The sequence below is a fragment of the Dreissena polymorpha genome, chromosome 1 (genome assembly GCF_020536995.1).
Source record: "Dreissena polymorpha isolate Duluth1 chromosome 1, UMN_Dpol_1.0, whole genome shotgun sequence".
Taxonomy (NCBI): domain Eukaryota; kingdom Metazoa; phylum Mollusca; class Bivalvia; order Myida; family Dreissenidae; genus Dreissena; species Dreissena polymorpha.
Window position 1 is genome coordinate 170,780,352 of NC_068355.1, and position 27,564 is coordinate 170,807,915.

Here is a 27,564-nt window from a genome sequence, read left to right on the forward strand (position 1 = left end):
GTGGAATGATATGCCTTTGTTCCTTACCAGGTGTAATTGCAGCAATGATTCCCATTCCATGGAAAGTCCATCAATAGAACCAGTGTTGTGGTCTACATTGTCGCAAATAAATTGAACAATCTGTTCATTTGAACTTTCTATTTGTATTCCTTGTGAAACAGCTGCACTTTGTTCAAATCGTTGGACTTCATGGTAGGAAGAGCAAAATCCTAGGCTGTTGAGGGTTTCTATCAGAAACTTGGAACCAAAGTGATGGTGCATTTGAACACCTAAACCAATTTGTAGTGGTGCGATGACTTTTCTTGTTATTGCTGCCTGAATTACAGCTTGACCTATAGATGAAATTTTTCTATTTGTATTTGTACTGTCAATGAGCTGCTGCAAAAAACAACAAAGACCTTCAGGTAAATATTTATAATTTGAATCAATAGACATTATATCTGCTGAAGATGGATACTGTTCTTTTGTAATCTCTGCCATGTGTTTTATTTAATTCAAAAATAAGTATACCTGCAGTTTTAATAATAGCTCTCTTTTCACATTCCTTATCATTTGCATTACTTCTTTTGTAAAATAAATACAATATAGAATGGGCAGTAGTGTTAAAAGTAACAACATTTTGTTTTCCATTTAGCTCAGTTATAACAACATTATTATCAAAATGTTCGAGAATTTTCTTCTTCATATGTATGTTACTATAAGAAGATTTACCACACAATGTGTTCATTTTCTCACAAAGATCATTCACTGTCATTTGTTCAGATTCATGCTCTTCAAAATAATTCATTAACTGAAGAAATGCTTCATCAGAACAAGTATCAAGTGGCCGACCCTTTTAAGGCTTGACATTTTCATTCTTATACAATTTTGGTACATTGTAACCTTATCTGAAACCAGCAGAATAAGCTTGGCGGTAACGTGCTTCTACAACAGGAAGGTCATTTGTGGACTCAAGTCGCCAAAGAACAGTATCACCCCATTAATCGCACCTAGATTTACACGACTCCCTTATAGTCAACTCAAATTCTAGAGTCATAACAGGATTAACGTCAATTCCTCTTTTTCCATGGCAAAATTTAGCATCAGAACCACAAAATAAGCATTTTGTTCCAAAGTCAAACGTATTTCCATTTGTTGATTGCCTGATTTTGGGACTTGACATTAAGTTTGATGCGGTTTTCCCTCTACTACTGGTTTTGTTTGGGTGGCAATATTTCTTGCGGCAGTCAATATGCACAAACTGTCCCGGAACAAACTCGATAATCTGGTCTGAAAATAAAGTTGTTGTTTTTTTCATTGTGTGTTTAAGGTATTTAATTGCATATATCTATATATATAAAGTGTTTCATTAGAAAAGTGCACTTTTTTTTATAAATACATTAACCTAGATAGCAATGTGTTATTATATTAAATATTTTTACATATTTAATGGACTTTATTGGAAACCATTATATAACTTTTAATCTGTTTTATACAATGATGTGGGGCTATGAAAGAAAGAGTGTACTTGCTATATTAAAATATATGCACGAAGCGTTTACTACTTGAAAGAAGTTTTTGATTGATTATTAAAATAAAAGTGTTTCGCGACGTAAAAAAGTACTCTTATTATGAAAGATATAGCTTCAGTTACTTGCATGTCAAAGTTATTATACGATATGTTATATATATTGTATGCTCATGTCTTTGAGTTTCATGTTGTTCTTCTTGTTGATAATATATTATTAAATGACATATCTCTATTGTCACCACATTGGATGATTGTTGAATAATTGTATTTTTGGCCGGAGGCCTTGCATTACAATATACCATATCTTATGTTATTATACATGATCTTAAATGAAAATAAATTTATTAGTTAGGGTACCTGTATAGTTTTTTGCAGCTAATGAAAGTCCTTGACATCCCTTTTCTCCAAGTTTTGAAACTGGACGGTCATCTTGCTCTTTACAGATGACACACACCTTTTCAGTAATGTCTTTACTGGTTTCTTCTAGGCTGTACATATGGAAAATATCTTTAAAGCTACATGCATTTTATACAAAAAGTATACTTTATATTATCAAGTTGTACTTCTTTTTTCCTCAAAATAAGTATATAAATGCAGCCAGCATCGCTATGAAAATGTATATAGCTATAATCGTAATATTAAGTCATTTACTGATGTTTTTGTAAATGATCTCACATATTACTGGTTCATCTTCTAAAACCATATATATTCATTAATTTATAAAAGTACAAAACAAAATTTGGTTACCTCATTTTTTTGCTATATACAGTTGTTTCCTCATATGCAGAGAAATCACAGTTGTATCCTTAGATCACACAAAGGTAGATAATTGACGATTAAAGCAAAGGCATTAGTCTGAAAAAAAAGAGACATGCATTATTGTTTTAGAGTTTTTTTATTCTTTATCCGGAAAATATTGTATTTTAAGTTAATAAAGTATTAATGTTACGGTTACATTATAACACCTGTATATAATTAAAAAAAACGCAAAAACTAAACCTAATCTAGTTTATATTTACATGTATATCTTTATTTTATTCATATAAAGTTTCTTATGTGTAGAGCTATTAACAATAGTTTAAAGATATATAAATATACAGTTAAAATACCTTTATTTTATCTATATAAAGCTGAAAAACCAGCGAGCTCATTATAACAGACGTGATGTTGGTTAACAAACATCTCCTCCGGAAAAAGAATTAAAAACATAACATAAGTTGTTTATTTAAATTTTTACTTTTTTTAATTTTATGGCACTTTCACGCTTCCGTAGTTTAAAAAAATGCATCATGCGATATATTGTTTTTGTCTATTTACTAATAAAAATATCAATCCCATATGCATATAATTTATAATTGATGTTTTCATAATTTCAATCTTAACAAATATCATATGAAACTGATAATTGAAAAAATATATAATGTATCGTACGATTCCCTTATTTCGAGCATAACCTAATTTCGATCACTTTGTTTACATTGAGAACGCGGCTCTCCTGATGACATCACACGCATGCGCTCCGAGTATTTTGTTTTACTAATATTACTATGCTTGAAAAAAATTACAGACACGACTAAACCAAGGAAAACACAGTTTAATTGTATTTAAAAATCTTACATCAACTGAAATAATCTAAATGTATGCCTTTTCAGTGCATTTTTTCGGTACTCTTCATTAAAATTGCACATAAATTGCAGACCATTCCGCTAGTGTAAACACAACAATTTCATGTATTTGATTTATTTTAATGAAAATTCTTTTATGTTTTCACGATTCCCAGAAAATGTTGCATGGAACAATCTGTGAACGCACATCGCGAAAATAGGTTACTGTACACACGTTCAGTGGGTAAACCCTGTTCCGATTGGATGATAATTTTATCAAATCTTTTAGTATTTACATGTATGATGAAATTTTAATTGAACAAATGGCGAACGCTATTTCTTTTTCAATTCTTGAGCACTTTTTTCTTCTCAAAGTTGCTCAAAAGAAGATCAACCAATTACACAGAAACTTGTTAAATGGTAAATAGAAGTTACATAAATAATTTAATTAATCTTTCAGTTTCTGTAAATTTGTTCTCTTAATCGAATTCTCAAAGTTTTGTTGACCATCTGCCTATTGCAATCGAGTAGTCTCGCTTTTTGGATGTGACCTCTCGACTTAAGGTAAACAACGCGCGTAGCGTATGTCATTTGCGAGTGTGTAAGGAACTATCGGCTGTGCGTGGTTGAACACGCTGTAAATAAACAATTTTGAAATGGGTTGAACGGGAATGAAATAAATCTTTAAAGGTACATCGTTTATTGCGGCATTGTTTGAATTAATTCAGAAATTATTTTAGTTGTTTCCTTAACCGCTCGACTCAAGGTAATTGGAGGATACATACTTACATAAAACGCCATATAAAAGTTGTTGATCTATTTTTATATTGTTATGAAAGCGATTATATGTAGGAATTATCGAAAACTAAACAACTAGATTTGAATCAACGTTTTAATCAAACTAGTAGGTACATTGATGACATGCTAAATTTAGATAACCCATACTTTCAACAATGTTCCAAAAATCTACCCTAAAGAACTAGTCTTAAATAGGTCGTGTCAATCCGATACAGATGCTGCGTATTTAGACTTACATCTAACTATTAATAATATATGATTAAGACACGTTAATACGGGACGACTTTAACTTTTAAATTTTCCTTTCCTAGTAACATCCCTAAAGATCCATCCTTTGGAATTTACATTTCGCAGTTGGTACATTACGCCAGAGCATGTTTATGTGTTAAAGATTTAAATGATCGTAATCGTATATTAACAGAGAAATTGCTAAAACAAGGCTTTTTTTTGTATTATAACCTTCGACGTAAATTCGCTTAATTTCTATCAAAGTATTGTGATTTTATTTCAAAATGTTATATTTCTTTAAAATGGCATTTTACTTATGGACTTTCCCACTCATCATTTTATGGAGATGTTTTGAAGCCTGTTCGTAAATTTAAATATCTTTAAGCAAATGTTTATATCAAACTTTTCAATTTAATTGACTCATTTTTATCAAAAGGATATGGTGCTGACGTACTTAAAAAAACATGCTTGTTGGTTGTCGATTCACTATATCTTTTTTCTCTTAAAATTTTGAATTATTACTGTAATAACTATTTTATATGTTTAATTCTAAAATGTTCAATTAACACAGCTGGTTTAATTGGTAATCCGATTTTACAGTTCTTCCCCTTTAATATTTGTTTATTTTACAGTACTGTCCCTTTATTTATATTGGAATGAGTAACTGGTGACGAATTCATGTCATCGCTTTTAAATTACCTCATCCGATCCATTTTCACTGTTTTGGCTAAATGCATAGGTCATCGAGTTTATATCGTTAAACTTTATTAATATTTTCTCTTTGACGGGTGTTTCTTGTTGGAGTTACTTTTTAGCAGTCACATAAACAACCAAGCTATGTAAAATGGATCTTTTACACCCTATATTGCTACTTCTTCATGTATTTTCACGATGATGCTCTGAAATATTCACTATAGGATGCTATATTCTTAAATCTTTTTGTAAAAAGAAGGGTTGTATTTGACACTTGTTCATAATTTCATTTCATCGTTCCTCCAAAATGTGTAACTCTGGTCTCCTTCCTGCAATTGAGTAAGTAAATGTTAATTGAATTGAATGCGCTTTATCTTCCTGTTAGTATTGTTTAATTTGAGTTGCAATTCTATGAGGTTAAATTTAATTTACAAATATCGGTATCATGAATATTGCTGGGCCAAGTGTGAGGTTAAGCGCTCTAAAACCGGTTTAAACCCCCAATGCTTGCATTGGCCGTTCCATGGCGGTGACCCCAGCTTTATTCTTCTATGTGTGTATGTTGTTTCGTATTGTGTTGTTTCGTACTGTTTTTGCACTTGGTCAGCCATAAATAAATGACCAACAACTTGTATGTAATAAGAATGCAACAATGCTCCAGCAGCTGGAGTTTCGATTCTGTATATTCAAAATCCTATAGAGTTTTGATTGTAATTCCTTGATTGGAATATACTTCATTACTCTTGAATCATTTCATTGTTAAACAAGGCACTTGAATCAACATTGCCTTGCACCATTGGTTTTGTCACCAGTTAATGAAGGGTCGTTTCATTGACCAAATATAACGTGAGGTGTGACAATCAATTGTTAATAGTGTCTTTTTACCAATACAACGTTTTTAAGCAAGTGAACAAAGTCTATATACACGCTTACACAAAAAGCAGCGAATTAGTATACTACGAAACAGAAAGTACAGTAACATAAGATTAGAGATTATACGCACTAGTTAAATAATCACAATTCGGAAAAACGCCTAGGACCGGTCAATGCAATGCATTAAGGACTTTAACCGTTTAAATCAAATTAGCTAATAAATTGTTAGAATATGTTAATATACATAGACAGTACGAACTCTTATATAAATGAAATTATTATCAGCTTTATAAATACGGTATAGTATTGGTTCGTACAGATCATTTAGAAGAGAAAGTACGGTATCGATTTTGCGCGAAAATTGCACGGGTTTCAAGTTTAGGGTTTTGCGCGAAAAATCACGGGTTTCACGTTATGGGTTTATATGAGTTGCAAATCTACTGATTTGCCATTCGAGGTGTGTTTTTGAAAGGGTATGTGAGACGTTTTGATTTTTATGCCCCCGAAGGAGGGCATATAGTGATCGGACCGTCCGTCTGTCTTTCCGTTACACTTTGCGTTTAGGTTTCTGCGTTTAGGTTTCGAAAAATGCTCATAACTTCTATGTCCCTTCAGATAGCAACTTGATATTTGGCATGCATGTGTATCTCCTGGAGCTTCACTTTTTGAGTGGTCAAAGGTCGTGGTCAAGGTAATCATTCAAGGTCAACGGTCAAACAACAAATCCAAGGCAAGTAATGAGCTTCAAAAGGAGATAATTATCTGTACCTGCCAAATGATAAAAAAACAACTAATAAATCAAATCGGCGCAGTGGGGGGCAGTGTGTTTCTGACAAACACATCTCTTGTTGTACATTGTCACTGGTATAAATTCAGACGGGGCAACATATAAAAGTGCGTTTTTAATTATATTAATCATATGTTTTCGACAACACGTACAGAAGTCACTTTAAAAGCTACACTAATTACCCTACTACACATAGATATTAATGTCTCCATTTAACGTTTCTGAAGATCCATTTTAATTGAGCTGCCAATTGATAAACGGTTGCGTTATACAAATTAATGTCGATAATACTTACATAAAGCAGACGGACATTTGAGTTAAACCTGACACCCATTGTGGTATACACGGTTTATGTGTTTGTGTGAATTTCGTATTCGATCTTCCATTACAATTATGAGGTATTAAACCATACCATTTTATGTACAGTACCGTATATAAATTACGATAATCTTTCTATATTCTTTGTCATTGTATATAACACTGATCCTACTTAGGTATGTGTTAACAATGCGCTGAATATTGACTTGATATGTTATCTCAGTATTGAATTGATAATATGACCTAAAGCGGTTATTTATAGAAATCGAAACTAATGTTTATAATCACATGAATTTCGCATTTGTAAAAATCAACCATTCTGATTTCTCTGTCGAACAACGAATTCTGTGGTATGTACTTTGTATTTTGTTTAAGCAATTATTTGCTTATGTCTTAATCTCCGACCGTTAAACACCGTTCGCTATGTATGTAAACGATTTCTAGATTACCAATTTACACAAAAGATATTTACTTCGTTTTAAGTCGGACATTCCAAATTGTTCTCATCCGGCTGTTATGTTAATGTTAATGTATTTTTCAGTACAGTCAGTACGTTTTGGCCATGTCACAAGTGCGAACAGTTGGAGGTACGTAACACTTAAAATTGTGTGTCTACATTTGTTTTTAAAACGTTGACATTTTCCATTTGATAATAATTTGATGGTGATAATTAAACATGTATGCGAAATTTATGATTCCGCTGTACTTTTCCAACTTATTTTTATACACGTCCATTAAACACATTTCAGCACAGTAATAAAGTTTTCCAGGCGTATGCTAATACAATCGCAATGGGGGTATATTTCACATAACGACAAAATGCAATTGTATATCTTTAAACTTATTACACCCAGCATTCGAATGTTTCAGAAACAAATACGAGAGAATATTGTTTGTGTAAATCAAGTATTGGATGATAAAGACCAAACTATTGAAGAAAGAAAAAAAGTTTTAAATGAACATGGGCGAAGGTAATTTTATTATTTGTAAATTAATATAGCAACATAAAAGCAAACGCGACTCGTTTTTATAAAGCATCTTATACCAAAGAGCATTGTTTTTCTTCAAATAAATATTATGGGTCCCTCCTTACAACAGGACTTGTGATCATGAATAGTGTGTTTAGTTTAATTTACATTGTTACAAATAGAAAACTATAATTAACACTGTTATGTTGTATCGCCTTATCTATATGACCTGAACATATCGACTATGTTTTACTTACATTTTGCCTTTGATGGTAAAGTTTCTAATTGTGTTTGACATATAGTGGCATGATTTTGCTAATACAAAGTCTAAGACAATACCGGTTGTATAAAGAAAAATTGCAAATTTACCTTAATAGTTGTAACAATTCAGATAGTGTATAATTAATTAAAAAAGAAAATGTTATTATATATAGATTAGACAGTTTGATGTCTGAGATTATGAACAAAAGTGGAAGTTTGGAAAACACAAATGATGAGTTTTCAAACACCAAACTTGCTCAAAGGTTTGACTCAAGAGTAAAAGACCTTTGGATTGATGTTTGCGAGGACCTAGAGACAGAATATACGGAAATTAAGCGTTTAAGACTTATGTCAAAACTATGCAAGGTAAGAACTAATCAAATGTGTTTGACATATCGACCTTTTGAACTTTGGAGTTCTTGGGCGTCTGACATAAAGAATATAATATATGGCAAATATTTGATTTTAAAACATGATCTCAGCCAAATCCAAATACTTAAAGACTTTACCTTTGATAATGCAATTAAAAGGTTTATGCGTCTGAGTAGTTTATGGGAGAGTAAGAGCGTAAACAATAATTAAAATTAAAACATGACTCTGACCGTTTTTTTATTTGTAAAACGAAACTAAGTGGTGTACTTTAACAAATCGATTAAACTAGATGGACAATATTCTTAAAAGGTACAGGTTCGTGGTGAAGCTTTATGTTAAATTTTGTGTAACTTTTAATTAACAGAAGGTGTTTACTGCATTTCAAAGTGAAATCAAACAGGCGGATGACAAACTTCTCGAAAGCATATTCAGTGATGAAAACACTGTTCCAGAAATGGTATGAATACAATCAATTTTTATAAAACTTGTTTAGTTGTTGTTTAAACAAACATAGATATAGCCTGACATATCAATTTTTCGTAGTCTTATTTTAAATGTACTATGTGTATCATTCAAGATCTTCAAGGAGGTTCGATTTGCAAGAGCGTTAAATGGAGCAAAGACGGCTACACGGAAGAGGCAAGTACAGGTCTGTATATATGTGTGTATACCCACATAATATCGTTAAATGCGATCTGTAAACTGTACTGAATATACACACGCATGTAACATGCATATATACCATTGGATTTTATATTTCAGAAAATATTAGAATCCATCAATTGGTCAGAAGACATCAAAACACTATTATGTGATACAAAATGGAACCGTATGCAAACGTTTCTGACAGAGTTTGCTGAGGTTTGCTGGTTGATGGTCACATCCAATCCACCATTGATTCTGAACTTTGACGTCAAGGGGAAACAATATACCACTGACATCAGGGATAAATTCGTAGTTTTTGGAATATCTGAAGCTATTTCTGATTGCAGAATCGAACCTGGACATGTATTGTTGGTTGCTTGGCCGTCTGTTGAGTTGGAAGATAACAAAGGTTACCTTACGAAGGGCGAAGTTGTTGTCATGCCAAACAAAACAAATAATTAAATGGAATAAAAAATTGGTGGTCTTTATAAATACCATGTCAGCTTATAACATATTTATTGTTTAATATGATTTCAAAAGAACAATGATACACAATGATTATTTGCAAGTAGTACAGGATGGGACATTATTAAATGAAATAAGGTGCTGTGCATCTCTGATTATGTTATTGGGAAAAAACGTGTACACTATTAAAATACATATTCTTGTAGAAGTAGTATTGGGTTTGTCGGTTACTTAATATTAAACGACTGAGCATATAACCAACGCGTCACAGGCTTATGTGGCAGATTTTTGTGTGTGCAAAATTGCTTACAAAAAGGAGTCCACTACTGGTTGGGTGTTAACCTTTATCAATTTTGTTTTTCCATTTCAATTTCATCATTAGGCTCTGATACATTAAGCTTATGCATTTGACGTCATATCGCTATGTATCTGTATCCGAAGTTTAAAGTACTTTTTGACAAATTTCATGACTTTGTGGTTTTGTGTTTTAGCAACAGCCACATGAAATTTGATATCTAAAGAAATTAAGAGTTAAATAATGTATCCCGAGTTTCATGATCATTTTATATTTACTATTCAAAATATTTACCGACGGATGGATTGAACAGAGATTTAAATAAACAAAGGCAATGACAGAAGAATCAAAGGCTCCCATATAAACAAATTTGATTTCCACTGTTTATGCTTATTTGTAAGGAAGTTGTTTGGTTATTATATGCCTACGTTTTTAGTAGGTAATGACCTGAAATGTGACCTTAGATAGTAGAGGAGTGACGGACAGACAGTCATGACGTGGGGAGGGTATACGTACCGACTCTCGAACTGATAAGAGACTAATGAGATTTCTGCTACGCCTGCGGGAAGAAAACCTTAACATAGGACAAGGCCATTTATAAATGGGAAGCTACCAATTGCCCAACAGGCTTCCACAGCAAAACAACACCAGAAACTTTACTTCAGTCGCTAGAAACATATGCGTGTCATAAAACTAACGATGACGATTTGTTGTACTATTGTGACACTCCAAGGCTAATTGTGAAATAGCAAATGTTAAACGTTGTGTAATATGCTAAGCGTTATATAAAATGGTTATGACAATGTATTCTTCTAATTGCTCATCTAAAAGAGGTGGTAACAAAATGGGACCCTTTCGCTTACTGAAACATGGATACACATGTATGGTGTAGAGAATTATTGTTAAATAATAAGAGCTTAATCACCTAGATCTGCTTTATGGAAATCTATAAGTGGAGTTGGAATGCTCCTTTACGTATTGAAACAGTTCGAAACAAAGGAATACGTGTGGAACAACGCACTTGTCCTGTTTGTAATAGAGACTTATTGTTAAAGATGAGATTTATGTTTTATTTGATTCCCCTTTGTATAAAACCTTACAAAACGCCCTCTCGGAAATAAGCTGTGCTTACTTATCCGAACTACTCTAATTTACCTGGAAATTATTAGTATAAATACTTTTTTTTCAAAAAACAAATAATCATTGTTAAAAATCGTGTTTATTTAATAGAAAATATATTTTGTCATTGGAATAGCGTCGTTTAACATTCTCTTTCAAAACAATACAATAAAACTGCTAGTAGAATTAATTACTATCTATCTATCTATCTATCTATCTATCTATCTATCTATCTATCTATCTATCTATCTATCTATCTATCTATCTATCTATATATCTATCTATCTATCTATCTATCTATCTATCTATCTATCTATCTATCTATCTATCTATCTATCTATCTATCTATCTATCTATATATCTATCTATCTATCTATCTATCTATCTATCTATCTATCTATCTATCTATCTATCTATCTATCTATCTATCTATCTATCTATCTATCTATCTATCTATCTATCTATCTATTTATCTATCTATCTATCTATCTATCTATTATCTATCTGTCTGTCTATCTATCTATCTATCTATCTATCTATCTATCTATCTATCTATCTATCTATCTATCTATCTATCTATCTATCTATCTATCTATCTATCTATCTATCTATCTATTCATCTATATTTATATATATATATATATACCTTGAAGTATTATCATTCATGAGTCATTATACACCGTGTATATTAGGATAACAATGATAATTCTCCCTAAGTGATTTATGTTTTATCTCGTGTAACTCATCCTTAGTACTATCTCGTATTACTCAACCTTAGTAGTTATGTGCATATTAACAGTACCATACATTTTTGTATCTTATAATCATCATTATCTTTTTTTAATATATAAACTTCCTTTCGAAACAATATAATAAAACTGCTAGTAGAATTAATAACTCTCTCTCTCTCTCTCTCTCTCTCTCTCTCTCTCTCTCTCTCTCTCTCTCTCTCTCTCTCTCTCTCTCTCTCTCTCTCTCTCTCTCTCTCTCTCTCCTCTCTCTCTCTCTCTCTCTCTCTCTCTCTCTCTATATATATATATATATATATATATATATATATATATATATATATATATATATATATACCTTGAAGTATTATCATTCATGAGTCATTATACACCGCGTACATTAGGATATCAATGATAATTCTCCCTAAGTGATATATGTTTTATCTCGTATAACTCATCCTTAGTAATATCACGTATAACTCATCCTTAGTAGTCATGTGCATATTTACAGTATCATACATTTACAGAAACGTAGAGCTGATATCGCCTCGGGTTTTGTAGTAAACTATCTAAACCATATAAACACATATTTAAGAAAATCGTTTAAACTAGTTCTGTATGGCGATACACTATTTGAAAGGCCTTACCGCCGCGCTTTGTCTCGCTTCAATTATTTCATTATTTTGTATTATGACAGGTTTAAGTATATAAAGGGGTCGATACGGTTTCGATAGACTTGCGAGAAAGGAGAGGATATGCTTACTCTGCAACATCCACGATATTTGGAATGAATTTCAGTTGTCCAATAATTCTCATTATGGACTTTATTTATTTAAACCAGTAATATAACAACATAACACACTTAACGGTGGTTAATCGTAAGCGTCTATTTCCACATGTATATGTTAACAATAATTTCTGCTATTGAATGTCACATATATTGTGAAATAATATTTATTGTTTGCTGAAGTGTTTCGTTGTTTGTGTCGGTTTTTAGGACTGTGTCATTACAATTGTAACAATAATACATTTTACATCAATTTTGTTTCAGTAATTCTTTTAATATACATATTAAACCCACATCGATTATGTTAAGAATAATATCTGTAAGTTAATTACATTTTGTCAATCACACTGCCTCGGCATGCTTTCGAAATATGAATAACAGATATATGTATGTATTTTCTCTAATATAATATAAAGAAGTGAAACTCCAGCTGCTGGAGCAGTATTGAATTCTTATTATATACAATAAGTTGGTCCTTTATTTAAGGTAAGTGGCCGATTGCCTAAACAGTAAAAAACAGCACAAAACAGCACAATACAAGACAACATAAACACATATAAGAATAAAGCTGGGGTCACCGCCTTGGAACGGTCAATGCAAAGCATTGGGGGTTTAAACCGGTTTTAGAGCACTCAACCTCACACTTGGCCCAGCAATATTCATGATACATTTAAGTGTAAATAGAATTTAACCTCATAGCATTGTAACTCAAATTAAACAATAATAGAAGGGAATTAAAACGTATTCAATTTAATTACCATTTAATTACTCAATCGTAGGAAAGGACTCTAGAATATGTGCACTCTTAAATCCGTGTTTGTTGGTTTTCGCCATTATACAGTATGTAAATCGTCCACCAATGCGTCATTTTATTGATTCCTTCAAGTGTGGTTATACATTTTTACACACAAACTATACCCCTTTATTGAAACCGAGGCTGAACGTTTTCCAATATATAACAAGCTTAACTATCAATAATGTAGTCTTATTCGTGACTACACAATACATGTAAACACCATAGGCGATAACCTAGAATCAGGATTGTGAACAGCATACCTTTTGAAATTGTATTACTCCAAACAAAGTTTGTTATCTAGTGTGCCCGTTCCCACTAATCATACATGATTACAGATACAATGACATGTGTGACTAGGGACTTGTCTTAACGTAGACGGATAGGCTCCCTTGTCAATATTGTACACACGGATTTTAATTCGAAACCGAAAGTACTATTTTAAAAGTACTTGACGGTAAATTATAATAACAAATATGGGTTCGTGTGTCACAGGTATGTTATTAAATAATATATATTTGAAATGTGATGCCAGGTATATTGTATTCACACAGTCTTCAATCGTTGAGCAAATATTGAGAAAAAATTAATCGTATAGCTATGCACTTTTTAACTCGTTTTACAATCACAGTTTTTATATGATCTATCAATATATATTCTAAAAGAATAAGTTACTGTTAACAATTTTATTTTCGATCCCACTTTTATATTTAAGTGTATAAGTTTCTAAATCGTTTTACACGTGTTCAGTAAGGTATTTGTCTATGAATCATAAATAATTATAAATGTTTACAGACTTGATCCAGTCTTGCCTCCGATCTTTCAAAAAACGGTAAGAATTTAGCAAGTGTACGCAATTTATTTCCTGCATTGGCAAACACATATAATTTAACGAAATATTCTAGGACTTGAATTGTGGTCTGTAAAACTAAAAGCAAAACATTTAGTGTTCTAGATTAAATATCACCAAAGGGACAGAACTGCATCCATACGTGTTTAACATATTAATAGCCTTGCAATATAAATGTAAACCAACAACATTAACATGATCACTATACATGAATTAAAAACAATACTTTAACAAGATCTTTGTCACAGACAAAACAGCGGGCCCCTACCGGATTTATATTGAAAGAGTGTGTAGCACGATACTTTAAATCGGATGTGCATGAACTCGTCAATACAAATACGCACTTGATTTGCGCTCTATATTCATCATAATTGTTCGTTATCATATTGATGCATTAAGTTCAGTATAATTATGATCAAAGTTAAAAGTTGTTATCTGATATTAAACTGGATACAGTTGTATTAATTAATTAAATTTTAATTAAAGTTATTTTCCTGTTCAGGTACTAGCATTGCACGTTCTATTGCAACCATGGTTTCAATCACGATAATATAATCTTGGATCTTTGTGTGGCGATGTTCTTGTTTCCTTATGATGAAACATATGTTTTATCTTTTCAGCGAACGTTTTACACTAAGTAGCAATGGGTCTGACGATAGCTTAATTTACCCGAGGCATAACCCAATAAGGGTACAACCCACAGGCCGATTACATCAGGTAAGAATAGTATAATTTTACACGACTGACTTTATTTAGTTGTAAGTTGGTTCCAGCTGGTTTATTGTACATACCTCCTCGATACGATAAGATCCTCATCCTGCCTTGGAAATCGAACTATTGTACTTTAATTGTAATTAAATTGTTACAATACTCCCTTTATGTTTACATTTATGTCCATATACATGTATTGTGATTATATCGTCCGTTTGGCAAACTGTCGCATGGGAACTAGTACATTGGCCTGTTGTCGGACAGGCGGGCGTTTGTAATTGACAGATATTGTCCAAAGCATTTCATTCTTAGCAAAATACTCATGTCCAACATATGGGCTTGCAGAATTTATAAGAATCATTTTAAAAACGGGATATCGCGCTGAATAAGCAGACTTTAAGTTACATTCAAATGTCACAAATCGTGATCAAATGTAATATATAAGCAATTCATTTAAGCACGCACGTAACTTAAGTTTGTCTTGTCCATAATGGATGAATATTTAATAACCGGACAGAAATGACAATCATGATAAGACAGACGATGGCAAAATAAAACGTCTTATTCCATGGTTAAGGTCATGATTTTAGATCGAACAAATAAAATAATAATAAGAAATTAAAGTAAGAAATAAACCTTCAACGCTTCCACCGAGTCATTTGCTCAGCATTGATACAATTTAAAACACATTAACGAATGGAGCCCAGCTATGAAATTGCAGATGCTATATCAGAGGGTGTAATCACTTGACACTCAAGATTGCGACGTTTATGGCGAGGCAGGTATTTTTCGCCGCTTTATACCCTTTGTTACTTGTATTTATCGTTTAAGTTTCGCACACGTTCCAGCCATATCAGCAAGAAAGTTACTAGCGTTTATGTCGTTTTGATATTCGCTCTTTATCTCGACTTTACTTGTTGCGAAATTTCTTAGCGGGATGACCTAATTCAAGCTACACTAAGACATTTTGCGTGGAGTAAAGTAGAGATATAAAGCGAATTTTAATACGAAATAAATGCTCATCACATGTTACTGATATGGCTGGAAAGTGGGTTATTTAAAAATGAATCAAAAGTAATAAAGGGTATAAACCGGCGAAAAACAAATGTCTCAGCATGGACGTCGCCACCTTGACTACCACGTGATTACCCCATCTGTATATGTTGAAAAATATTCCTCAGTAACGAATCCAATCAAACCATCATGGGTAAAACCACTAAAAGAATCTCTTGAACCATTTGGTTGTTATCATGTTTGGTTTAATCAGGAAGTCGAAAACGAAGTTGCTTTTGTCATTGCTTAAAAAATAAGCGAAAGTCATATTCCTTCAAAGTGTGAACACATAACTCAACGTGACCCAATGAGCACCTTCATGTATATTTTTATATAAGGTGTGTTACTTCTTTATCAATTGCTTAAATGTTAACAATGATACAGACATACATACACACGTGTTTGAACTTCTTCACAGACTGGCTGTAGAAACAGGTTTGTTCGTATTTTCTTTTTTAACGTAACCATGTTTAATAAATATTCCTTTGAAGTATTGATTTGAAACATAATGACGCGCGTAAAATATTTTGAGCTATTCACATACTAAGTTGTTTCTTCTCGTGTTGCGATCTACTTGTATGGTTTCAAATTAGCTTAACTACCCATATGTGAGTATAAGCATAGCATTATGTTGGTTTTCATCAACCTTGCGACTTGTTTTCGTGTTATGTTATCTCGCAAATAAGAAGACTTCGCGTGTACTTGACCATGATATAATCAAATGCAGCTCAATACCCATGTATATTAATATTTATTTACATTTTAAAAATACTTGCTTCAACAATCGATTCCTTAAAGGAAACAGGACATACAAATGTATTGACATCACAATTACTCACGTCGTCATAGAATTTAGGCCAAACACTTATAACTTTCAACTTGTACACTTTGTACTGTTTAACAAAAATTGATTTTTTTTGTAAAAAATAACCAAGAATATCTAAAACAGGCATTATACGTTATTACCAAATTTGTATTCACTTTACCAGACTAGTTTTTTCTTAATGGTGTACCTTGTATTTATATATATATATTCTGATGTATAACATGCCTCGAACACATTTCAGAAGGAGAGGTCCAATCGAGAGCAGAGTGAAAGGTAAATTATTTCTACGAATGACAATATTTATGCTGAAACAAATTATAATATATATGTTGTCTTCATTTCATTTCAAGTCGAATCTATTCTAAAAACCAAAATGACTAAATAGTTGTTTTAAATTTGCAATTGGGAAACTAGTTATATTTGAAGGTTTACGGGATAGTTTGGTATAGGAACGATGATGATTTCACTTGCTACTGTATTTTTTTAAAAGTAGTGTTCACCTACTATACTACTCATGTTATATTACAGATGTGAATATCATGAAGAACACATTAGCCAACTGAGGAGTGCTGCAAGTAACCATGAGGTGTAGTCATAGTATATAGGAATCACATTTATGCACATTTCAACCGTTAAGATTAAGTTAAGCGAGACGTTATTGATAACTATTAACCAATGTTAATACTTAACAATTTAAAATGATGTACACTTGTTCCTATGAAACGCCATTACTGACTTCATATGACTGTTTTCGTTGTTTGCAGTACATTAATCAATATTTTCAGTGGAATATACATTATGCTTTGTGCAATTTTCTTTACGTGCGGTACTTTCGTCATTGTATGCAGTTGTTAAAGCATTACGCGAAGTAGTAACAACATTATGTTCTGTCCAAACTTCTTGACGTTCTGTACATTCAACATTATGCGTAGTAGTTTTATCATTATGCGCTGTGCAAACGTCTTAAAGTTCGGTACATTCGTCATTACGTGCAGCAGTTACATCATTATGTGCAGTAGTAACAACATTACGTGCTGTGCAAACTTCTTTCCGTTCGGTACATTCGTCATGACTCATTATGTGTAGCAGTTTTATCATTATGCGCTGTGCAAACGTCTTTACGTTCGGTACATTCGTCATTACGTGCAGCAGTTACATCATTATGTGCAGTAGTAACAACATTACGTGCTGTGCAAACTTCTTTCCGTTCGGTACATTCGTCACGAATGTACCGAACGTAAAGACGTTTGCACAGCGCATAATGATAAAACTACTACACATAATGACGAATGTACTGAACGGAAAGAAGTTTGCACAGCACGTAATGTTGTTACTACTGCACATAATGATGTAACTGCTGCAAGTAATGACGAATGTACCGAACGTAAAGACGTTTGCACAGCGCATAATGAAATAACTACTGCACATAATGTTGAATGTACCGAACGTAAAGAAGTTTGCACAGCACGTAATGTTGTTACTACTGCACATAATGATGTAACTGCTGCAAGTAATGACCAATGTACCGAACGTAAAGACGTTTGCACAGCGCATAATGAAATAACTACTACACATAATGTTGAATGTACAGAACGGAAAGAAGTTTGCACAGCACGTACTGTTGTTACTACTGCACTTAATGATGTAACTGCTGCACGTAATAACAAATGTACCGAACGTAAAGACGTTTGCACAGCGAATAATGATAAAACTACTACACATAATGAGTCATGAAGAATGTACCGAACGGATAGAAGTTTGCACAGCACGTAATGTTGTTACTACTGCACATTATGGTGTAACTGCTGCACGTAATGACGAATGTACCGAACGTAAAGACGTTTGCACAGCGCATAATGATAAAACTACTACACATAATGTTGAATGTTAAGAACGTCAAGAGGTTTGGACAGAACATAATGTTGTTACTACTTCGCGTAATGCTTTAACTACTGCATACAATGACGACTGTACCGAACGTAAAGAAAATTGCACAAAGCATAATGAATATTCCACTGAAAATAATGATTAATGTACTGCAAACAACGACAACAGTCATATGCAGTCAGTAATGGCGTGCCATATGTTCCGGTGAAAATTATATTCTTCACTCGATCTGTAATATGAAGTCAAAATATATAACTTTGGAAAGAATTTAGAAGCTACTCAAATCGCTAATCGAGTGCTCCTGTCATTCTTCTCATAAAATGTGTTCATCAACTATCGTTTGCTATGGTTCTAATGTCATCATTATTAAAATGTTATAGGTCGAGATAAAACAACTTGAAGAATACAACAAGCTGTTACAGGAAAGGTAAGGGAATTTATTTTGTGTTGTAACCTCATACCAGAACAAAGCTTATATTTCCCGTTTGGCTACAGAATGGCCGTTATTTTCTGTCAAATAAATGTCATATTTTAAGGTCAAGTGTTTAACAAATAGCTTTAAGGATTGCCCGAGCTACATGTAACTTATAAATTCATCAAATGATTTTAAAAGTACAATAATTTGGACCTTTCATCGGGAAATGTGTCACACAAGAAAATCAAAGATATTTCTTTAATCAAATAAAACTTCAATGTAGTAGATAAAAAGCCTTGGCATGCCAACACAAGGTTTCTTCGAGCTAAATGTCACTCTGTAAAAGACGATGTGTTCCACACACAAATCAGATAGCTTTCTTTAAGATCAATGTCATCATTCAAGGTTACAAATCAAATTCGTTCATGCTTATATAGATATTTTTCGAGATAAATGTTTCTCATTTATAAAAGGATTGAAATAAACTGTACACGAATCTTACCCTATGACAAACGGTTTAACATACAAAAATGAGCATTTAATGTCAATCATCATGGTCAAATGTATTATCATGATAAATTAAATGATTCTAAATTTTATTTACACACACATTTAAGTCTCTATTGAGCGACTTGTTGTACCAAATAAACCGGGTAGCTCTTTTCAGTGCGAATGCCTTACTTAAAGAAAGGCAAGGTCATTCTTTGACCTTAAAGATCGAATCCATTCAGCGGGAACGAACTAGTGTTGTACAGAAACGGCGTTGCTTTCACTTACAACATTGCTCGTTTTATATTACAGATGTTCCTCTCTTGAAGAGAACATCCGCAAACTGTGCAGTGACGCAAGTAACTATAAGGTAGGTTCATAGTACATCGAAAATTAGATTCATACATATTTATAAACATTCTATTTTTACGACGAAAATTCAGTTAAGGCAACAAGTTGTTGATATCTATCAACCAATGTTAATAATTATTAATTAAAAATAAGGTTGACTTGTTCCAATATTCATCACGTTTTGATCTCGATCTAAAATCTGTATGCATAATATATAGCTTAATAACTGCTTTAACAATAATCCTTTTTAGGTCAGGATAAAACAATGTGAAGAAGACAAGAAGTTGTTACAGGACCAGTTAGTTATTTTATATATTGTAAAAGGTTTTTTGTTGTACTTAAAGTGGAAAAGACCCTGCAACTCCAACCCCCAAGTTTAAATTTCGGGGCTGATTTTATGAAAGCCAAAACCTGAGCTTACATTTAACGATTTGCACACTTGCGGATGGTTATACTAATTTAAATGTCATTTTTTAAGTAAAGTGTTTAACACACGGCTTTGGAGCTGGCACAATCAACAAAGTCTTTATTCTTTGAGGTTTTTGAAATTAATTCAAATGGTAACATTACGTTCACGGTTGTATTTCAAGGTAATATGTCAAACAATATCATTTAAATGATGCAATAAAGCTCGTTCAAGCTATAGTTTCCTCATTTATTAGGACTCCAAAATATCTTGGTAAACAATCTTAACCTCTATTAGACGGCGTTTGTTACACACAAAAACAAGTAGCTAGGTAAAGGTCTTTAAATTTTTAAAGGTATCCCTTTTAAAACAATGCCATACCGTTCTGGACGTGCTATTATTGTAAAATAAGACGTTGCTTACACTGACACAAGTACTACTCTTATTATATTACAGATGTTGCTCTCATGAAGAACACATCAGCAAACTATGCAGTGACGCGAACGACTCTAAAGTAGGATCATAGTATATTAAAAGTCAAATTCATGTTTATTTCTTAAGATGCAGTTTCAACGATGAAATTTAGTCAGCTAAGACGGGTTTGATATCTATCTACGAATATTATCTATTTAACACTTTAAATGATGTTCACGTATTTCAATAATTTTAACTTTCTCATCTTGATCTGCATTATGATGTATATAGCTCACCACAACATTATGCAGATGCACCAATCGCTTTCCGAATACTTCGGTCTTATTTCTCTTCAGTTGTGCAACTCGCTTTATTATTGCTTGCTATTGTTTGAACTGCCCTATTATTGAATCTTTTTAGGTCAAAAATATACAACTTGAAGAACACAAGAAACTGCTACAGGACAAGTTAGTGAATATTTATTTCTTGTCGTGCAATTATTATGTGAACATAGACCTTAAGCTGACAATATACGATGACCCTACTCCTCTAACGGGACAATTTTTAAGTGACAGACCAACGCTTTCATTCGCCGATTGAATTCACAATGGCGATTGGTTAGTTTAAGGTCGTTGTAATATGTAAAGGTCAAGGTTTGACATTTAGCATTTAAAGCGTGTCTAACCTATAAACTCTACAAGCCTAAAAGGTTTGCGAACAAAAAAATTCACTCGTGTTTTAAATACTGTAATATTTCTTGGAAAATTTTTTTAAACTTTGTACGAAAACAAAAACAGATGGATGTCTTCATGGTCAATGACAGACGTACATGTTAAGAAGGCTTCCTTTTTAGACTCGGTCATTCTTTGACATTAGAGGTAAAACTAAAGTAATTATATCTAACATACTGTTATTGTTCCCCAACGATGTTATCACGCTTTGTAATATTGTATTTCAATCGGTTAAACAAATCCGAGTACTTGTTCGATTCGAACTTAAATTCGTAGAACTGTTTTCCTTGGAAATCGACAAAATGTATTGTATCGCAATTAATAATAGCACGGCAGTATTCGATTATATGGCTGGCCATAATATTAATAAGATTGATTAAGGTTCGATATCAAATAAAGTTTATATCACACCGCACACGTAATTGTTGAAGTGTTACATAAATGGTTACTTTTGTAGGGACCCATTTTAAATAGGGCATTAATTACAAAAATTATCAACACATATTGTGCTGTAAACCGGATAGTAATCGGTAAAATGGGGGCTTTCAGTAAAATAAATTGCTCCATGCATTCTTTCTGGACGCGTTTGGGGAGCTAGTGTCCTAATCGCCAGCGGTCTCTTTAGTGTGTATTTTGAAACGTTTCGTCTTTTTACAACTTTATTTAATCAGAAACGTGTGTGATCGTTTTTTTTTCAATTCGCAGAACGCGAATCGTTAATTATGAATTGGAACTTATCCGTATAGATGCTTATTTATAAAATCGCATGGTTATTTAATAGGGTCGACGTATTGTATCTAAATGCTTCAAAATCAATGGCCAAAAGTGGACACTTAGAAAATACCAACGATAAGTATTCAAACACACGACTGGCGGAACGATTTGATGGGAAGGTCAAGGATTCATGGTTGGATATATGTGACCTTCTGAACGACGTTTTTACGGAATGGGAACGTGTACAAGCATTGTCTAGAATTATTAAGGTAAGACACTATATTAAAAATGTGTAAGAAAAACAGGAGATGACCTGATGATAATATGATATGATTCTCATCCGAAATGCGTTGGGATATGGAAATGTAAGTCGTTTTTATTTTGTGTGTCCGTTCGTGCGTGTGTCCGACTGTCACAATCTGGCTCCTTAGATAACTCGCTCAATTTTAATAAATGATAATTAATTGGATACACTGTCTTCGACTGCTTCTTGTTGATAATGTTAGTCATGTATTGAAAAAATTCTCCAAACTGCGTTTTCTAGTCTCATGTAATTAAAGAGTTTAACGATTTTTTCGCGTCACAATTTAAGCATGAGTTTGTATTAGATGGCGAAATGAACCTGGTAAAATAAGGAATTATCGTACCAATTGTTTTTTTTACAATTAATTTAAACCCAATCAGAATAACGCCTTTAAATATACCGAATTATTTAGTATATGCTCTACAACTATTAATGAAATGATGCTGTTAATCACGAAAATATCTTAGAAATATTGGTACGGATGAAAATATTGTTGTCAGTATACAATCTTTAAACAAACCCCTCCCCTCTCGCGAAACAAATATTTTAAATTGGGATATATTGGTGTTTTTCCGGTGATGATTGTTGTGTCCACTTCGTTTGTCCCTTAATCCGTTCGTTTTTGTTTCAATTAGGTGTAAGGTAAGACCGCTGTTACTAAAATGCTGTATACATTAAATGATTCATATAAATCATCAAATATGTGGTCTGTCCGTCCGTCAGCACAAACTGAAATAATTTGGAACGCACGCAAGACACTACCAATTTATATGCACATTTATAATTATAACACGGTTATACATGACCATTTATCTGTCAAGAGTCGGGCGACAATGTGACCGTTAATTAACAAATGCATTGGAGAATGGCACTAAGTACTGCAATAAGCAAAGTATTATCATAAAACTTGCGGTGACCGTTCAGATCGTTTGGAATTTCTACGAAGACTTTCTTATCCAGATGTCGAACCATAAATTTGTTACAACTGATGTAACACAAGGAAATTGGGTTTGATAACGAAACGTTTTACGGGCAAATAAAACAACAGAACATAAGAGTGAAACCCAAATTTCATTGACACATATTTCAACAGAAGGGACTCATGTATTGTTTTTAATACTGCCAATGCGTTGATTGTCATCGGTAGAGTGGTAAATAACAATCCAAAACGTCTAGTTGAAAATAAATCAGCCAGTTTTGCGAAAACACGAAATAAATACAGAAGGCAGCAAAGAACGGGCACAACCTTTGTTCAACATAATGAGTATTGCGAAATTGTGTGTGTTTTTACGATTGATATTCGCGATAGATAATACATATAACTTATATGCGAAAATCAAATAAACGCAAAGGGTCACCGGCTTTATTTTTAATTAACTTTCAGATACCCAGTATAACAAGGCATTACTGCTGCTAAATATATACTTGTGTCAAGCTGATGTATTACCCATGATTAAGGCTTAAACTGACACAATTCCTGTAATGTGTGATCCCGTGGACAGGAATTTATATTGACTAAAAACTTACATCATTTAAATGGATTTAAGTGTACAAATGTTAAATACAAATGTTTTTAAAAATTGAATTATTATAATTCATTTCATTTTCAAGTGAACGCTGAATTTAATTAGAAGAGTACTAACCAAGAAGGTATATTAAAACTTAATCAATCAAACTGTTTTTTATAAACACAGGGCAACATCATGTCATTGTTTCGATCGAAAATGTTCAAAAACGCTTTTGATTGTATTAGAAATTTTAAGATTTAAGTAGTGTGTTTCTGCATTTTATAGATACATACACTGCCTGGCAAATTAAGCCGAATCGATGCATAAACGCCGTCGGCGTTCAACGAAGTAATACTTCATTTTCCTGACAGTTTATACACCAATGCAGTGCAGAAATAGTATATGCACTCTTAAATGAAATGAAAATATACTTCCAAGCTTACTTTATATTCAGTGTTCGATTATTAATTGTGTGAAACGGAATTCAGCTTGGTATCCGGAATGTTTCAGAACATATCGACCAAATGCACCGAAAAGGCTGATACAGATATTCAGGGCATCACCTGCAGCTCTGAAGTGGATGAGATGGTAATCAACGCATTCATTACAAGACTGTATTTCATTTCGTGTGTGGGTATGCTTTGTAAAACATATATACCCCGACAAAATTGTAAGTTAATCCAGCTTAATAACTTGAATCCTACACACATTATTCGTATTCAGGAAATGAACACCTTAACGGACATCCGCAGAAGATGTGGTCAAACCGAAAGTAAAATGGAGGCCGTCGTCAAGGTACAATTATAATCGTTCTCAAATCCAAGAGTGTAATTCTTGTTGAAATCTGAGTAAATGGGTTGGCACGATTTGCTGATTTTCAATCACACTTTTGCTTGAAAAATCTGTGTCGATAAGGTGCTGAATAAAATAAATGATTAAAACATAAAACAATAGCAACAACCCATAAACATACATCATTTATTCAATCATCAGGCATGCATTGTCAACATAAACAACCGATTAGTAAACAGTTAATCAATTATTTCGGCATCGCCAAGAAACCCTGCGTAGAACAATGACGTAGTTTTCTTTGTCATAATGACGTCATCGTATGTGTATCGTCCTTTTTTAACCAGGTTTTCCGAAGGAAAAAACTGGTTATTAGATTGCCGAATGTCGGCGGGCGGGCGGGCGGACGGGCGGGCGGAACAAGCTTGTACGGGCCATAACTTTGTCATTCATTGTGAGATATAAAAATCATTTGCCACATTTGTTCCCCATCGTTAGACGATGTGTCGCGTCAAAGAATTACGTCAATATCTCAAAGGTCAAGGTCACACTTTGAGTTCAAAGGTCAAAATGGCCATAAATGAGCTTGTCCGGGCCATAACTATGTCATTCATGGTGAGATTTTAAAATCATTTAGCACATTTGTTCACAATCATTGGACGGTGTGTCGCGCAAACGAATAACGCCAATATATCCAAGGTCAAGGTCGCCACGACTACAAATATATTGATATTCAAACAAGGGGGAGGGATAACTTTGAACAATCAGTAACAAGGTACATTTTGAGTTGGTCTCCCTTTATCAGACTTGTTTTTCAAATTGAAATCAAGGTCGCCATGAGTAAAAATAGATTGAATCTTACCCAATGGGGTAACAATGCACATTTTGAATTGTCTCCCTTTATCAGACTTTTTTCTAATTAAAAACCTGATTTTGTGACAATGTTGCCCCTTGTCTTGCTATATCATTTGGTTTTTTACAAGATAAAACGTTTTGTTTGAGAAAATGATGGAGTAAATGTCGTGTAAAGATAAGTTTATTTCCATTCCACAAAAAGAGGAAACACTCGACAAGACTTATGTTTAAGATTTGCTCGCTTATATCATATGTATACAACACTAACCCAGTATAGTGTATTTAACAACAAGGGCATATTTACGGTGTTGTATTTGATATGGTTGATATTGTGTGTATCGAAAGAAGTTGTTCCTTACGTATCATATATAAGAAATAAATGTTTGCAGGAATTGGCTGATAGTGTATGGAGTACTGAAGATGTTCTGATCATAACTGAAGCAAATCCTACTGACGAAACCATACAAAGCCTCCATAATTTTATACACGATGTTATAAAGATTTGCTGGTTAATGGCCATATCACAGCCTCCCCTGATGCTCAATTTTGAAGTGGAAGGCACCACGTATACACCCCATGTCAAGGAAAGGTTTACGGAATATTCGACCGAGGATGCTGTGGAATCGAACTACAAGCCGGGTACCATTTTGCTAGTTGTGTGGCCATCAGTAGAAAAAAGGAACAAAAGTGGATTTTTGAAGAAAGGAGAAGTTATCGTTAAACCTTAATTTGTTGTGATCGTTTAATATTTTAAAACGCGTTTGATGTTCTACATCAATATGGCAATAATGTAAAGCTTGTTTGTTGCTTAATGGCATAATATTTATCGGGTTGTGTTTCTTCTAAGCATATATTGTTTGCAATTAGGTAGTAGCAAGTGGTCTTATGTATTTAGAGTTTTGAAGAAATGAAACTTACGTGATTTGAATACTTAGTTGTTTGAACCCAACTTCTGTTGTCCATTGTATGTGGAATTTTAGTTAACAGCGTGATGCACACGCTCCTTATCATATACAGGATGTGAATTTGCTTGGGTGTATCAATTATAATATATTTATGTTTGTTTTATTTCCTTTTTAAATGTAACTTGCAATATATATTAACGATGGAGCGCTTTTATATTTAGGTGCAGTTGTTACTTTTTAAACAGCTTTTTAGAATATGCAAAAGCAGAAACGCCTTAACGGTTTATTAGGAAATACAAATCTAAAACATCGCAAAAATGTTTATTTGATTCTATTATTAGAAATGGACTAAGTCACTGGAAGAAAAACAATGTAATAAACGCACTTAAAATTAAGCATAGGGTTATGTTAATGGTCATACGTTCAACGCGCAAATAACTGCGTTCACTAATCCACTGAAACTATTGAAAACATCTACGTTCATAAGTATGGAACTCGAAATTTCACAGAAATCAATATTGAACACACTATGCTGTGTATGACAATAAAATAACTGTTTTGATGGTTTCTTCAAAATTGAAACTTATTCCTATCATCAGATTCTTTTAGTGTGTGTGTATGTTGTCTTAGTACAGTCTTCAGATGTTGTTACCATTAGAACTATTTTTCGTGCGTGGATGAAACATATTTGCAATCTTTCTTATTTTAAGATTTGTTAAAAACACATGTCTGTCACAAACTTGTTAGCTTTTAGGCTGTTATAGATGTATTTTATGTAAATTAAAATGAAATTGAAGCATATCCTCAACTTTTCTTAATAGATTTTCATCCCATACGACACGAGTCCACTAAAATTGTGTTTTTAATATTCGATTAGAGCCTCGCGTTTTAGCTTTCAAGTCTTCTTTCTGTCTGCATATGATGACGTGTTAACATTCGTTTAAGACGCGTGGTGGGTCTTTTATTAATTCTGAAATATGTGTGAGGTGTTGCTTGCATCAGAAAATGATCGCTGCATCCAAAAGATGGAGTTTATAAAAATCAATGAATGTGTGTAATCAAACAAAAACTGATAACACGCCTGGTAATACATAATGTTTTATCAATAACTA

General features: G+C 33.0%; 2 protein-coding genes and 1 long non-coding RNA gene across 4 annotated transcripts; 2 read left to right on the plus strand and 1 right to left on the minus strand.

Moving 5' to 3' along the window:
- Positions 1–313: 313 nt before the first annotated feature.
- On the minus strand, positions 314–13,608 carry LOC127860806 (uncharacterized). Its single transcript, XR_008039933.1, has 4 exons — positions 13,508–13,608; positions 2,258–2,365; positions 1,868–1,998; positions 314–1,269 (listed from the first exon to the last, which is right to left on the minus strand). It is a non-coding gene; the product is annotated as an uncharacterized LOC127860806 (long non-coding RNA).
- On the plus strand, positions 6,757–9,736 carry LOC127860684 (uncharacterized). Of its 2 annotated transcripts, none has more exons than XM_052398932.1 (7): positions 6,757–6,891; positions 7,353–7,398; positions 7,682–7,782; positions 8,214–8,406; positions 8,777–8,869; positions 8,990–9,061; positions 9,175–9,736. In XM_052398932.1, exons 1-7 carry the CDS (start codon positions 6,845–6,847, stop codon positions 9,517–9,519), a joined length of 897 nt encoding a protein of 298 aa, XP_052254892.1. In that variant the 5' UTR covers positions 6,757–6,844; the 3' UTR covers positions 9,520–9,736. The 2 variants fall into 2 exon arrangements, with proteins under 2 accessions (XP_052254892.1, XP_052254886.1); XM_052398926.1 differs by lacking the exon at positions 6,757–6,891 and adding an exon at positions 7,052–7,161.
- Positions 13,498–27,253, plus strand: LOC127860602 (uncharacterized). Its single transcript, XM_052398749.1, has 14 exons — positions 13,498–13,739; positions 14,040–14,076; positions 14,715–14,811; positions 16,926–16,957; positions 17,213–17,270; positions 18,952–18,998; positions 19,788–19,845; positions 20,078–20,124; positions 20,689–20,746; positions 21,067–21,113; positions 22,159–22,360; positions 24,414–24,491; positions 24,627–24,698; positions 25,937–27,253. The coding sequence occupies exons 1-14, from the start codon at positions 13,721–13,723 to the stop codon at positions 26,273–26,275; spliced, it is 1,191 nt and encodes a 396-aa protein (XP_052254709.1). The 5' UTR covers positions 13,498–13,720; the 3' UTR covers positions 26,276–27,253.
- The last annotated feature ends 311 nt before the right edge of the window (positions 27,254–27,564 follow it).

What these genes read in the sequence shown, in the direction of transcription:
- LOC127860684 (XM_052398926.1), top strand. Translation starts at nt 7,100, where the DNA reads ATGAATTTCGCATTTGTAAAAATCAACCATTCTGATTTCTCTGTCGAA. An exon ending in GTCGAACAACGAATTCTGTG is followed by an intron (nt 7,162 to 7,352) that starts GTATGTACTTTG and finishes TGTATTTTTCAG; the next exon opens with TACAGTCAGTACGTTTTGGC. An exon ending in CACGGAAGAGGCAAGTACAG is followed by an intron (nt 9,062 to 9,174) that starts GTCTGTATATAT and finishes TTTATATTTCAG; the next exon opens with AAAATATTAGAATCCATCAA.
- LOC127860602 (XM_052398749.1), top strand. An exon ending in GTGACGCGAACGACTCTAAA is followed by an intron (nt 20,747 to 21,066) that starts GTAGGATCATAG and finishes GAATCTTTTTAG; the next exon opens with GTCAAAAATATACAACTTGA. An exon ending in CATTGTCTAGAATTATTAAG is followed by an intron (nt 22,361 to 24,413) that starts GTAAGACACTAT and finishes GGAATGTTTCAG; the next exon opens with AACATATCGACCAAATGCAC.